Consider the following 13,158-nt stretch of genomic DNA (forward strand, 5'->3'; position numbering starts at 1 on the left):
CTCAGCAGTCCTCTAACTCACTCACTAACCAACTAATCTTAACTTCAAAACTCATTTCCTCCCTAAATATCCTGCTTATAACATCTCGGCACAAATAACACAGAAAACACAGTATTTTTGTTGCTGTTATCGAACCGTTGCCTAGTAACGGACGTCCAGTTTTTCGCGATCGTTGCCTAGAAACGTGTATACATGCCACATTATGTTCATTCAAGTGCAGGGAATATGGAACTTCGCGTCCGGTCTCACACTGTCCGCCCTTTACTTGGAAGGAGCCGAGGACTCGAACCTCACACCTCAAGCAAGTCACTTCTTGAAATAATAACGGGCGTGTTTCTGCTTGTTTCCAGATCACGATGCAACAGAGGACCGGCGGTGAGAGTGACTCCAGCGGGGGATGAGTTCGGGTGCGGCCGGCCTCCAGCTGTAGCAGCAGCAGCGGTCACCCCCAGACAAAGCAGACCGTGCCGTCCATGGTGGGCGACAGAGAGGCAGATGGGGTGGGAGTGCGTTGGGAGCTCGCAGATCTCTCCAACAGTACTGGCGCGGGAGATGACACCGGAGGCGGCAGTGGAGGCGGAGGAAGCACTACCAAAGAGGTGCGATACGCGCCTTTCCCGATGTGCTCCCCGCCTCTCCCGCCGCCTCCACCGCCGCTGCCGCTCAACTTGCAGCAGCAGCGCGCCCACTCTCGTTCCATGTCTTCACTGCCCCCGGAACCCTTCATGATCATGCGATCCAAGGCACTCAGCCGTAGGGTCTGTATAAATGTGGGGGGTGTCAAACATGAAGTGCTGTGGCGGACGCTTGAGAGACTCCCCCACACGCGTCTCGGAAGACTTCGCGACTGCAACACCCACGAAGCCATCAGCGAACTCTGCGACGATTATTCTCTCATTGACAATGAGTATTTCTTCGACCGCCATCCCAAGTCCTTCAGTTCCATTCTGAACTTCTACCGCACCGGAAAGTTGCACTTGGTGGACGAGATGTGTGTGCTTGCGTTCAGTGACGATTTGGAGTACTGGGGGGTCGACGAGCTCTACCTGGAGTCTTGCTGCCAGCACAAGTACCACCAGAGGAAGGAGCATGTTCACGAGGAGATGCGCAAGGAGGCCGAGTCCCTCAGACAGAGAGAGGAGGAAGAATTCGGGGACGGGAAGTGTGCTCAGTACCAGAAGTGGCTGTGGGACCTCCTGGAGAAGCCTACGACGTCCATCGCCGCCAGGGTAAGTGGGACAGCAAGGTCAGTAGCGGCGGTCAAGTCACACGCACCAGCTGAGTCAGGCAGGCTCAAGCGAAACACGGCATCTCCGTATTTTAATAAAAATACCGTGAAATTAAAAATATATTGCGGCAGTAATTGTCATCTCTGAACCCTTTATGAATTTAAAATGAACGAAACATTGACAAATCTTTAACCCTTTCCAAGAAGGGAATATGTATATATGTGTCATTTTCAGGTATCACTTTGCATGAATTTTGTAATTCTTTAAAATGTATTTTCACTAGTTATGGACACAAGCTTAGAAGTTTTCTGATAAGTTAGAATATTGCCTTCACTGATGTGACGGGACGCTTTCATTTCTGACAGAATGCACTAATATCCTGATGTAAAGCGATAGCCATAGTGGGATGACGAACGATGGAAGAAAGTAACATTTTTGGTGTAATTAACAAAAGAAATTGCCGGTGTCTTGCTCTTTACCACTTTGGGTACTTGGGCTCATCTTTAAAGGACCGCTGATATTATAATAATAATAATAATAATAATATGGGGGGAAAGAAAACAATTGATAAGTAAAAATTAAATATTTGATTTGCTTAGAGGGTGTGAAAACAGTTCTTTGTATCAAGCAGAGTTCTGTGGATCTCACGTGTTCCCCATTTCTATCTTGAACTCCCGTTACATTGCGCATGCGTCCAGACCTGCATGAAAAACGGTGAACTCGATTTTCTCAGCTTCTCTGGAATCTCCGCGTCTTGTTCGGACAGGCGTCGTTTGTGGAGATGAAACTTATGTTTGGGTGCTTCTGTTCACGACAAACTGTTCCATCGCTCATTGCCATGCAGATTGTCTAGAGTGATGCTCTTACTAGACTTCGTTCTTCTTGGTAGCTTCTCTCTTCTCCAGCGAGATTTGCAACTTGACGATATCAGGAGCCTTGAAGTTCATCACTTAAAAAAGTTAGTAAAGGTATTCCTGTAACAGGCCGTGAAGGCCTATGGGGTTGTGAGATGTTGAGGGTCCCACATTTTCTGGACAATCGGCTCATAGATGGCAGCAAGGTTTTCAGCCCTACGAGCCGGCCGCCCTTTATCCCCAAGAAAATTCCACGAATATTCCTGGTACTCATTTGTGTTAGAAGCTGAGTCGACCCCAAGGCCGTAGTGCGGCAGGAAGTATTAGGTCAGTTGAAAAAATCCAATGACCTCATCGGGACTTGAACCCGCAACTTTCCGGCTTGTAGCATAGTGCCTCAATCAACTACGCTACCGCAAATGTAAGAAATATTCGATAATAGCTCAAGAATTATCGAGAAAGACTGACACCACCCACAAAATGATTGTACAACTCCTTAATGTTAAGTCGATTACTTCCGACATATCCCATTCTCCTGATTAAACTGACCAGTCTCTCCTCTGGCATCAAATTTCGATCCAAGTGCATCAATTTTTTTTTGTCAGCTTATTTTAAGCGGGAGGTAACATCTGTACACAAATTTCTTCACGAAATTACTTGTCCCTCGTAGCATGTTTGCCTGGTGTAAATGTAGGTGTTGCAGATCTGTTGATCCTAAAGGTACCAGCCTCGGAACTTGGAAAGATTTGTGTGAAACACCACCACTTCGGCCAACAGTCACCACCATTTTGTTATAAACGAGTCACGGATGATTCGTCATAACCGAAGTGTATGGCTCGGTGTTGTCCCTCAGTGCAGCATGGAACCGCAAAGCTCGCATGTCCCCCAGGTGCTGGATTTTCTGCAAAAGTTTGTTTCACAGAACACTGCCCTGTGCAGGGTGCTATTGTAGCGATCCTGCTGTGGAGACCGTGACCAACTGCTGAACATCACAGTTCGAAAATGTAATGATTATACCACTGAAACATCATCTAAAACCGTAAGAATAATAGAAAAAACGATATCGGATATCAAACATTTTATTTTTCTGTGCTCCCTTGTTCGAGATATAATATGTGTCCTCAGTAAATATGTGTGCGCAGAAAAGCAGTCAAGACTTCATGTAAATTTATCGTTGAACATGGCAGATCTAAATGTAAATTGAAACATCTCTGTTTTCAAGTAAATTTCTCCCGTATGAAACGTCATAATTATCCGTCCAGTGGTTCTCGACCTGTCCCATACATAACGACCGACGGACGGACAGACCGTGAGAACTTAATGGACCCATCTTAGGATGAGAAAAGGGCCTAGAAAGTAGTTTCATCTGCACCTAAATCTTATATGTTGTAATGTTTTAATGCAGCGCTCCATCATTATACGACTTTGAAGCGTATATTAAACTATGTATATGTATTCAATTCAACTTTACAGTGTTAAACAGTCATATTATTCATTTAGTCTATCGTACAGTCTCAACTTCTCTCCAGTCTGGGTGTCACCTCGTGATAGTGAACACTTGCGCGTAAATGTTATGCTTGTTTACTGCAAAGAAGGGTTTATAGTTGTAATTATTCTGTTCAAAGGCAGAAACTTTATTGACGCTATTAAGGAGGTTGATCTAGAAGTAAACACAGGGAAAACCAAGTACATACTGCTGTCTCGTCACCAGAATGCCGGGGAAAAATAATAACATATAAGTAGCAACAGACGTTTTTAGAATGTGGCGCAGTGCAAATATTTGGGAGCAAGAGTAGAAAAATTAAAACCTGATTCAGGAGGAAATTAAGAGGAGAGTGAACTCGGGTAATGCTTGCTGCTATTCGGTCCAGAACCTTTTGTCGTCTCGTCTGTTGCCTGAAAACGTAAAAATTGGATTATAGAAAACTATAATTTGTCGTATGGTTTTTTATGGGTGTGAAACTTGGTCTCTTACATTAAGGGAGGATCGTAGATCAAGGGTGTCTCAGAACAGGGTGTTGAGAAAATTTGGACCGGAGAGGGGTGACGTGATAAGGAGTGTAGGAAACTGCACAATGAGGAGCTTCATAACTTGTACCAGTAAATAAGACTGTCACTACAGGGCATTCGCCCTCATTATGTATACGTAGTTGCAACTGCATTTTCAGTAGTCACCAAGTTGATGGGTTCTGACAACCTCTGGAACTTTAGCCTTAATTGCCAGCGGCGTTTTTAATTTATCAGAATTTTAGTGATTTTGTCCAGTTTGCTTGTTCGATGGCACCAACGCAGTGATACAACAGTAACATTTCCATACAGGGCTCAACTGAAGCTAACTTATATCGGCACGACTTAAAGGAAAATTAGTCCCACTGTAGTTCATGCTTGCAAACAGGCTTCTGACTTACCAAATCATGGTCCGTTTTGCGTTGTTGTTGTCAGGCTATGCAAGATACAGATTCGCCACCATACTGTTTCACACAGCGCGTCCTATTTTCAAGGTCTCTAAATTTAACGCTTGGGCAATTGGACTTACCTCGTTTCACTCAGTAAACAAATCCGGAATATTCTAAACATACTGTTCACTGGTTCTGAGAAATTAACCATTATTGGACTCACGGAAGGAAGGCCCAAGAATCCAACATATCAAGGAAGTAAACAATTGAAAGATTAACTCCGCAACAGGAAATCTCAGACTTCACGTAGGTTTCCTTCCTGTTCATTTACGGATTTTCTCTTTGGCGCTCATAATCACGTGGACAGATCGCTGTCTCCTTGTGATCCGTGTTTGTTTATACTCTTTGACAAATAATTTTGTGAGGCTCAACAAACGAGGGGTGAGAAAGGCGCGACGTGTAGCACGAATGGGAACGAAAGAAAATGCATACAGTGTTTTGGTACGAAAATTTGAAGTCGAAAGGCCACTCGAAAATCCTACGCCTAAATGAAAGTATAATATTAAAATGTATCTCAAGAAAGAAGAATGGGACGGTGCAGACTATACTCATGGGTATGGGTCGGAGGCACACAGTAATGAGCCTTCGGGTTCCACGAAGTGCTGACAAGATTCCTTTCTTAACACAAGAGGAGAGTGTGAGTGAATAAAACGGCGCATAGGTCCAAGTTTTGAATTAATTATTGTCATACGATTAAGTGACTATAGGCGCGTTTTGGATCAATAATCGGATTTATTGAACATTTACAGAACGTAACTACAAATAACTACGGCAGTCTCACTGAGTTACACACTCTGAAAGATCACTGTAACCACAGCACGTATGAAGTCTTCTCAGCTTGCTATGTTCTCACCAGTCGTTGTCTGATGACGGATCCCAACAGCGTCTGCTTTCGTGCTGTCTACTGTCTCACAACTAACTCATTGCTCCAGCTCTCCTGCTTATAACATCGAGGTACGGACTTCATGGAGTCCGTATGCCTTGACATATTTCATTGTTGCATGCGCAGCCATCGGCATGGACTGGGCAGAAAATATCATTCCTCTGTTTTGTTTACGGGCCGCTGCCTAGTAACGGTCGGTTATGACTCCACAATTCTTACTTTGAAACATACCACAGTGTCGCTAGATGCTGCCATCGCCTGTTTTCGAGTTTAATTTAACTTGCCCTCAATATTTATTTTATTTCGCTCGTGCACGTTCAGGTATTTCGTGTTTATTACCCGAATTTAAAATTCATTTTACGAGATAAGCCTGAATATTAATCACGCCTTCAAGCAAAATGCGCGACCCAGTTGGTGGATACGTCATGCAGGTTTTACGTGAGATGTTTATAGAAAAACTGCATCTATTCCTTAAATAAGGGTCACGTGACCAGCTCTGGGATACGTTAGGCTGTCCGAAGCGTTCATTTTCAGATTGGCAATACGTGGTGCCTAGGAGTGGGGGACCTCCTCTAGTGCTACCAAGCGGCAGGGGAATTAGGAGAGGGGAAGGCAGCTGCAGTATGACCACAGAAAGAGATCCAGAGGCTCACAGGCTCGACTTCTTCTCCCTTTTAACCTAACTAACTTTACGGAGCTGAGCCCTTCTTGAGAAGCCGTCAATTGTATCTTAGATATATTTTAATATTATCCTCCCACCAGCGTCTTGGTCATCCTAATAGTCCCTTTCCTTCTGGTTTTCCCACCAATATCCTATATGCTTTCTTATTCTCCCCATTTGTGCTACATTCCCTGCCCATCTCATCCTCCTTTACTTGATCATTCTATTTATACTTGCGAAGAGTACAAGTTAGGACGTTGCACATTCATTTTTGGCGCACTTAACTCATTTTGAAAAAAATAGGAGGAGGCTTCTGAGATCACGTTGTTGTCTGTGGGTCTGTATGTCTGCCTGCCTGTGTCTGTCGATCTGTCTGTGCATCCCCCAGATTCTTTTAAGGCGCGTCCACATTACTCGTGCTCGTTCTCGTCCTCGTCTGACTCACTATGCTCGCAAATAATGTGGACGATATGACAAGTCACGAGACAAGAAAATTTTTAGTTTTTAATTTAAACACTGTAGCCAATAAATTAAAATACGACTACAGCCTATACAGACTACGAGTAAATATACGGATCCTCACTCGCCGAAGCCTGGCGAGCAACTGAAGTAGTACGAGCACAAGTAAAAGCCAGACGAATCTCCCGACGAGCACGAACACGAGTAGTGTGGACGTCTGATTACCGGCAGTAAGCTTCTTCTCTGCTCTGCTCTGCTTGAGATGTTCATCAGGAAGACGTCGTTCAAGGCATTTCAAAAGTCGAAGTTTTGAAGGCTTCAATTTATGTTTTATGCATGCAGTAACTTTGAGAGTGTTATAATTGTTAGTGGAATTGTTAGTTAGTTAGGAATCTTAAAAGTGTAGTGTGAAGCTGAAGCAGCTGTATTGGGGACACACACTTAGGATATCTTCCATAAATGAAAATGATTTAATTAATTTGTATTTTGGTTGTAGGACAATTCGTGAATCGTTTTGCCTTTCAGTGCTACTGCGTATCCATCTCCGGGTTCTCCCACAAACCTGACCAAACAGAAAGATTATCGTCCTTTATCACTGTGTATTGCATTACACTGTTTTCGTTCAGTTTTCTTTCTGAGAAAATATTTCCGCAACACTTCAGAGGAAATGCCGTGATCTTAGACCGCACCATAGCTTAAGCGGTTAGTCGCTGACTTCCCACCGCGGCGGCCCGGGTTCGATCCCGGGTCTGGTCAAGTTGGATTTGTGGTGAACAAAGTGGCGCTGGGGCGGGTTTTCTCCGAGTACTTCGTTTTCCCTTGCTAATCTTCATTCCACCAAATTCTCCATCATCACAATCACCCGGGGCAGGTTACAATAGGCCAATCAGTGGCCGTGTTGCCGAGTGGACCCAGTTGGACTCCACCCCCCACTAAGCGAATTAAAGAAAAATGCCGTGATCTTTATTAAGGTAACGGGCTTGCGGTAACATGAAACAAGCGAAAATAACACCCAATTTGTTTGTGTTTTTATATGAAGATATTTTCTAAAAATTGGATGGCTTCCAAACGAAGAACGTTGTCAAAATTCCGTCTCTCAACAACTATTTAAATACTCGAGCGAAGCAACGCGCGTATTTCCCAAACTTTATGTGTATAAGTCAATGGAGTCTGTGCTTTAAGTTTCAAGATTACGGTACGAGAGTACGCGTATTAGTCTGAATTAGTTTCAAGCGTCGGGGAGTTCCTCCCCCTCCTGCGTCCCCGCACCATTGATCAATAACACGAGTAACCCTGCTCTGTCCAAAGGAACTGTTCCATTTATCAAAACTTCCTGCTCTCTGGCTTGATATACAGCGAAATTCCAAGAAATGTTTTTATAAAAACAGCGAATAAGAAATGATCTGACGTTATTTTAAGTAATCTGTTACCTACACACCGTACATTATCATAGGCCACAGGGTATAATAAGCTTCAGCGGTCAGTAAAATGATTTATTGCTGTTTTATATAACTTCCAGCAGGAAATACGTTGTGATACATCATACTGGAAGTGCAAACAAATGCAGTAGAAATGAATTCACTGTTAAACCACGATTTCTTAGTGGGTTATTTAACAAGGTTTCAGTCTATTATATCGCGCGGACTGGTAAGATGATAGATAAATGGTGAATTGAAAAGGATCTGTAAGGAAGCGCCCGAGGCCTGATACAGGTAGCATTGAGAAATTTGACTAGAGAGACGGAGAAAACCCACTAAGAAAACTGTTATGATAGCCGGTGCCCTTGCGGAGATTCAAAATTAGTACCTCCCGCATAAGAGAGTAGAACGTACTGCTACACCCCCCTCCCCTTGGCGACATTTTGTGTTCTGTTACAAACATCTCTACCACTGTACTGCTTGCAAAGGCAGGCGATGATGACTCACGGTGAAAACATAAAACATTAGGTCCCATAACTCGGACGTCATCAGCTGGGTGACAGGCGCCGGTCATTGTGAAGCCGAGAATCATCACGAGGCGATTTGTATTTGCCACTTGCCTGGCAAGTGCTCACGCTACACCGTTTCTCTTCTGTGTTGGTTCCCTGTGCACATTACATGCTGTGCTCTTGCACTGTGGAATATACTGTTTCCTCTCTGTGTTAGATCCCTGTGCACATTACATGCTGTGCTCTTGCACTGTGGAATATACTGTTTCCTCTCTGTGTTAGATCCCTGTGCACATTACATGCTGTGCTCTTGCACTGTGGAATATACTGTTTCCTCTCTGTGTTAGATCCCTGTGCACATTACATGCTGCGCTGTTGCAGTGTATAATATACTCTGTTCTGTATTGTTCCCTGTGCGCTAGAGAGTACGGAAGAAATGAAGGCCCGAAGCCAGGTGATAACAGAAGAATGGAAGTTTTGAAGGCTGACGAGTTTGTTACAACACCGCAGAGCCAGGGAGCGAGTGAATGTATTGTAGATCCGTAGGAGGGCACAGGTGCTGTGCTTTAACGTCACAGTAGGAGGAGAGTTTATTGAGTTTCGCGGCACGGTGAACACTCTTCCCATAGAAGCTAATGCTTTCATCGCCGTTCAGTAGATTCCATGTTTTTCAACGCCGTAACGCCTAAAGTCTCGGTGAAGTGGGTACCACCCCCGCTTCATATTTTTTAAGATCCCAGGTTCATATCTTAACGTACAGACCGGGTCTGGTCAAGTGGGATTTGTGGTGGACAAAGTGCCGCTGGGGCAGGTTTTCTCCGAGTACTTCGGTTTCCTCTGCCAATCTTCATTCCACCAATTGATCCACAATCACCCTCACCTATCATCTGGGGCTGGTACAATAGGCCAGAAGTGGCCGCAGTACAAGGGACTTAGTCCCACCCCACTAGCAATAAAAAAATATCATAGCAGTATAAATATATTGTGAGACCGAAACTAGAAAGAACTTCTACACACTACATGATGCTAAAATGCAACATTATTAATGTAGAGCGTTGGGACCTTGTGCCGTAATTCCTAGTTCCGCCATTGTAATGTCAGCCGACCTAAACGAGCAGCCTATAAGAGACGAGCTTAAATACTGGAAACGTGACCAGCATTTGCTGACGTCGCTTCTACGCGTCCTACAGCAAAACTAACCCGTAATGCTGCCAGCTGGCCGGTCACGGTAGCCGAGCGGTCTAAGGCGTGCACTGTCTTCGCTCGCTCGGAAGCCGGGATCGTGGGTTCGAATCCCACTCAGGGCATGGATGTTTGTGTGCGTTTTTCTGTTTGTCTACAGGTAGAGGCCTTGCGACGAGCTCATCACTCGCCCAAGGAGTCCTACCATACGTGTAAGATCTAGAAAAACCGAAGTGAACGGAGTCTTTGGAGGTAGGCCTAGGCCCACTGGGGCTGTAGTGCCAAGAGAAAAAAATGCTACTAGCTGGCCTACGTACGTATCTGTCTTCCTAGGCTGATATGCACGCAGAGGGATAGACACATGTCCTCAATATCATGTATTCATTTTGTTTTATTATAATTGGCGCATGAAGTGTGGCAATTTTAGAGGATTTCTATGATGTGTCTAGTGAATTTCAGGCGTTACTGTGTAAATATCCCCCTCGATCACAACAGCTTCATAATTTTAGCAAATAACTAATGGATTAAAATTGCCCATAAAATCAGTTAATTTATTAAAATATTATTTTGCTACAAGTTCCTGCCATTGGCGACCATCCTCAGGCGTTTATGAGCAACAAAATGCGTCTACGTTCATTACTGGGCTGCGTGTCGCAGTCGATCCATTTCTATTAGTCTCGTGATGTGAAAGTTATTACATATTATTAATGTTTAAAATATACTATATTGAAATATTTGTCTAAAATTCGCAAAGCTTATTTAAATTATGGTTACTTCTGAAAATTATCCTATTTTATATTTATAGGTGATTTTATGGGTGGAATGGGGTAGGAGGAGTGGTGCCCATATACATAAGGTGTTTAAAAACTTGCGTCTTTGTGGGGCAATGGTTGCTATACGAGTGTGCGTTGTTGGTGCTAATGGACGCACATGTGCTCTTTTTGGGTGTGAAATGGAGTATTTCGAAAATTTAATCCTTCAGTATGAAAGTTGATGTTATGTGAGTAGAGGTTGCTGGTGCCGGTGACCCCGTACCGTCTTGTTTGTGGCGATTTTTGCTTTATGACATTTTGCGTTAGGCTTGCTGGTTGTATTCTTATTTGTTGTTCTGTATTAATAAGCTTTTGCTTATTAGACATTTGTTTATTTTGCTGTTTCCTAGTTTTCTGAAAGTGGATTTTTTGTGATGTTCATGTACCACAGATTAAAATCATTGTCACATGTATTACTGACTATAGGAGGGGTTTGGGGGGTACGCGATAGCGTAGTTGGTTGAGGCACTATGCTACAAGCAGGAAGGTCGCGGGTTTAAGTCCCGATGACGTCATTGAATTTTTTTCAATTGATCTAATCCTTCGGGCCGCACTATGACCCTGGGGTCGACTCAGCCTCTAACAGTAATGAGTACCAGTAATTAATTAAATAATTTTCCTTGGGAGTAAAGCGCGGCCGGCACGTAAGGCTGACAACCTTACCTCCATCTTTGAGCCGATTGTCTACATAATGTGGGACCCTCAACGTCTCATAACCCTATGGGCCTTCACGGCCTGTTACAGGGATACTTTTACTTTAGGAGGGGTTTGGACTGGTGAACACATTTATTGACCACTCATACAAGTAATTACAGTGCCAAAGCTAATTCCACACTTTACAAATCACCACAGAACACGCTGTCTTTTGCAGCCTGTTTTGTTGTCTTCACCAGCCGTTCCCACGTAACGGCTTCTAAGAGTGGAGGTTCTTCAGCTTCCGCGATGAAGTTCTCTCTGAACCTCGGTTCCCTTCCAACTGACACTTTTCTTCACACTTTCCCATACAGACCTGACTCGGTTGCCCCAGTTGTCTTCCTAATAACACCTTTGAACGTACCCGATAGAAAACACCGTTTCTAAAAGCACTTCTATTGTCGTATGCGTATCCGTTGCAGTGGGAACGTGTTTACGGAGACGTTTTCTAGAATAGAATCTTGTTTCAGAGCCGTTCACTAGCAACGGCTGTTTCTCCGGCTTCACAGTTCTTGCATGGAGCAAATACGCTACGTTGTGAACATTTGCTTGGTGCAGATTTATATAATTATTTGTTGAGGTGTAGCTTCATGTGATATTGTATGTAATGGTGTTGTTATGAATCTTAATAAACTGACAGATTTTATGGACAATTTGAGTCTATCAGTTACATATATCGAAAGTATGAATTTGTTGTGATGATGGACGGATATATTTACACAGTAGTGACACACAGCAGGATGCAGAACGCACGAATGAATTACAGGAATATCGGAAATCAATATATATTCGTCACCCAAAGACGTCATGCTTCGGCAGTAGCTGAACAGGATTCTGTAATAACAGTATTTATATGCAAACGAACGTGTCCGCATGGAGCTGTGTAGTGTGACAGTGCCCCCCCCCCCACAATAGGTGCTGTAGAATCAATGGACCAATGGCTGACCATACGCTTGGACCTCACTCAACGTATGCTGTGCTTTCCGTTTCGACTGAACCAACACGTCACCAGCATTTTCTGTTCGTAACAAACTGTGGATTCTGATCTGCTTCAGAAGCTCAGTACATTTCCAGTTCACTGGTCCCTATCTTGGGCCCGCTTCCTCCTAACCCATTTATTTAAGATTTATTTTAATATTATCCTATATCTAAGCTTAGGTATCCCTAATGGTCTCTCTCCTGCAGGCATTTTCGCCAGAACTTTCTATAAACTTCATTCCCATGCTTGCTGCATGCGTTGCCGATCTTATTTGGTAGGGGTACAAATTATGAAGCTCCTCATAATGCAGTTTTGCGCAGACTACTGCTATTTCTTTTCTCTTAGGGCCAAATATTATCCTCAACACCCTATTCTCAGACACACTCAATTTACATTCCACCCTTAATGTGAAAGACCAATTTTTCACTCCCATACAGAACCACAGGCAGTATTATAATTTCGTTCGTATATTCTAATTTTTATGTTTTTAGACAGCAGACGAGAAGACAAAAGAGCCTTGACTGAATGGTAGCAAGCATTAGCCTAGTTTAATCTCCTCTTAATTTCCTCCTCAATCAGGTTTTGATTTATTGTAATCATTCATCAGTATCTGAACTGTGATACATTCTCAAAACACCTGTTTCCTATCTTCATGTCATGATTTTGCCCTGCATTTTGGTGACGAGACAGTAACATATACTTAGTTTTTTTCTGTATTTGCTTCTAGACCAACCTCCTTACTTGCGTCAATTAAGGTTTGTGTGTTTTTCTCTGTGGTATCTACATTATCACCCAGTAGATCCACATCATCGGCGTAGACCAACAGCTGATGTGTCCCATTTAATTTCAGTCCCACCTGGTTTCCCTGGACCTTCCTAATGGCATATTCTGAAGCAAAGTTGAAAAGAAGTGGCGATAAAGCATCTCCTTGTTTTAGACCATTGTGGGGAGGAAAATTATCAGACAAATGTTTACCTATACGGACTTTACTATACGTTTCGTTTAAACACATTTTGATCAGCC

The 13,158-nt window shown here is 43.5% G+C and overlaps 1 protein-coding gene across 8 annotated transcripts in view; it reads left to right on the plus strand.

Moving 5' to 3' along the window:
- LOC111865267 (potassium voltage-gated channel protein Shab) overlaps positions 1–13,158 on the plus strand; it is a 341,635-nt gene that overhangs the window by 223,081 nt on the left and 105,396 nt on the right. For all 8 annotated transcript variants that reach the window (XR_004513125.1, XM_033751801.1, XM_023853173.2 and 5 more), the window contains one exon: positions 351–1,229. Coding sequence is in view for 7 of the 8 variants with exons in the window: in XM_033751801.1 (XP_033607692.1) it covers positions 474–1,229 (756 nt within the window). In the remaining variant the exon portion in view is untranslated. The remainder of the gene's footprint in view (positions 1–350; positions 1,230–13,158) is intronic.

Source organism: Cryptotermes secundus, unplaced genomic scaffold (genome assembly GCF_002891405.2).
Source record: "Cryptotermes secundus unplaced genomic scaffold, Csec_1.0 scaffold806, whole genome shotgun sequence".
NCBI classification, from domain to species: Eukaryota; Metazoa; Arthropoda; class Insecta; order Blattodea; family Kalotermitidae; genus Cryptotermes; species Cryptotermes secundus.